The sequence below is a fragment of the Larimichthys crocea genome, chromosome VIII, assembly GCF_000972845.2.
Source record: "Larimichthys crocea isolate SSNF chromosome VIII, L_crocea_2.0, whole genome shotgun sequence".
Taxonomy (NCBI): domain Eukaryota; kingdom Metazoa; phylum Chordata; class Actinopteri; family Sciaenidae; genus Larimichthys; species Larimichthys crocea.
Window position 1 is genome coordinate 32,345,937 of NC_040018.1, and position 2,306 is coordinate 32,348,242.

General features: G+C 47.6%; 1 protein-coding gene across 2 annotated transcripts in view; it reads right to left on the minus strand.

The window, feature by feature from the left end:
* Positions 1-2,306, minus strand: part of wdr59 (WD repeat domain 59) — an 11,916-nt gene extending 9,610 nt beyond the window's left edge. For both annotated transcript variants that reach the window (XM_027281218.1, XM_027281217.1), the window contains exons 1-2: positions 2,176-2,306; positions 1,132-1,181 (exon numbers count right to left, since the gene is read on the minus strand). In XM_027281218.1, the coding sequence (XP_027137019.1) occupies positions 1,132-1,181; positions 2,176-2,229 (104 nt within the window). In that variant the 5' untranslated portion in view covers positions 2,230-2,306. The remainder of the gene's footprint in view (positions 1-1,131; positions 1,182-2,175) is intronic.

Here is a 2,306-nt window from a genome sequence, read left to right on the forward strand (position 1 = left end):
TGTGTGAAGCGTCGTGGTGTGTTCAGGTGAATGTGTGAAGCGTCGTGGTGTGTTCAGGTGAATGTGTGAAGAGTCGTGGTGCGTTCAGGTGATTGTGTGAAGAGTCGTGGTGCGTTCAGGTGAATGTGTGAAGCGTCGTGGTGTGTTCAGGTGAATGTGTGAAGAGTCGTGGTGTGTTCAGGTGAATGTGTGAAGAGTCGTGGTGTGTTCAGGTGATTGTGTGAAGAGTCGTGGTGCGTTCAGGTGAATGTGTGAAGAGCCGTGGTGCGTTCAGGCGAATGTGTGAAGAGTCGTGGTGTGTTCAGGTGATTGTGTGAAGAGTCGTGGTGCGTCCAGGTGAATGTGTGAAGGGTCGTGGTGCGTTCAGGTGAATGTGTGAAGAGTCGTGGTGTGTTCAGGTGATTGTGTGAAGAGTCGTGGTGCGTCCAGGTGAATGTTTGAAGAGTCGTGGTGTGTTCAGGTGAATGCGTGAAGAGTTGTGGTGCGTTCAGGTGAATGTGTGAAGAGTCGTTTTGCGTTTAGGTGAATGTTTGAAGAGTCGTGGTGTGTTCAGGTGAATGTTTGAAGAGTCGTGGTGTGTTCAGGTGAATGTTTGAAGAGTCGTGGTGTGTTCAGGTGAATGTTTGAAGAATCGTGGTGTGTTCAGGTGAATGTGAAGCGTTGTGGTGTGTTCAGGTGAATGTGAAGCGTCGTGGTGTGTTCAGGTGAATGTGGAGTGTTGTGGTGTGTTCAGGTGAATGTGAAGCGTTGTGGTGTGTTCAGGTGAATGTGAAGCGTCGTGGTGTGTTCAGGTGAATGCGTGAAACGTCGTGGTGTGTTCAGGTGAATGTGAAGCGTCGTGGTGTGTTCAGGTGAATGTGAAGCGTCGTGGTGTGTTCAGGTGAATGTGAAGCGTCGTGGTGTGTTCAGGTGAATGTGAAGTGTCGTGGTGTGTTCAGGTAAATGTGAAGCGTCGTGGTGTGTTCAGGTGAATGCGTGAAGCGTCGTGGTGTGTTCAGGTGAATGCGTGAAACGTCGTGGTGTGTTCAGGTGAATGTGAAGTGTCGTGGTGTGTTCAGGTAAATGTGAAGCGTCGTGGTGTGTTCAGGTGAATGTGAAGCGTCGTGGTGTGTTCAGGTTAACTGGACTTACCCGGACAGCACGGCGTGTGAGCCCAGACAGTCCACGGACATGGCAGTGGCCTGAAAACACAGAAGAAGAAGAAGGAGGAGGTGACAGTGTAACAATGATTCATTAAAGAACATGAAGTGCAGCATCAATATTTAATAACTATATTATATTTTTATATTCACAGACTTGAATGAAGATGTTTTGAACGCAGCACAGAATGACGAGTTTAATTTAATGAATGCTGATTAATCATGTCTCTGATTTGATGATTTGTCATAATAATAATAATACATTTTATTTCATAGGCGCCTTTCTGTCACCGTACAATAAATGAGAGCAGACAGCAAATAACAGAAACAGACAAAAAGAACCATGAAAGTATCAAATTACAAACAGGTTAAACTTGGACAGTGCAGCTGAATCAGATGGAAAAGGCGATTTTAAACAGACTGTGAGTGAGCTGATGTTCTTTATGTTCATCAGACCTCGAGTGTGATGTTTTTTTATACAGGCACCATTTCTATTAGTTCATCATTTATTTAGCTCCACCAACACAAATAGTTCCGCAACTTGACCGGGACAACACATCAACATTCTGATCTGAGGTCAGCACGTTAATGTCTCTACTGAGGTAACCTGCCCTGTCTGCAGTCTGTCCTCACCTGTCTGTCTCTCTGTCTGTCTCACCTGTCTGTCTCTCTGTCTGTCTCTCTGTCTGTCCTCTCCTGTCTGTCTCTCTGTCTGTCCTCACCTGTCTGTCTCTCTGTCTGTCTCACCTGTCTGTCTCTCTGTCTGTCCTCTCCTGTCTGTCTCTCTGTCTGTCTCACCTGTCTGTCTCTCTGTCTGTCCTCACCTGTCTGTCTCTCTGTCTCTCTCACCTGTCTGTCTCTCTGTCTGTCTCACCTGTCTGTCTCTCTGTCTGTCCTCACCTGTCTGTCTCTCTGTCTGTCTGTCTGTCCTCACCTGTCTGTCTCTCTGTCTGTCCTCACCTGTCTGTCTCTCTGTCTGTCTCACCTGTCTGTCTCTCTGTCTGTCCTCACCTGTCTGTCTGTCTGTCTGTCTCACCTGAGCGTCTCTGAACTCCACCACCACATTCTCGCTGCTCCACCGTGCCGCCATCTTGCTTCTCCTACCGTCAACAAAACGTCACGTGGTCACGAGGATACGTGACGCTGCGTTCACGGTCTCTGTAAAAA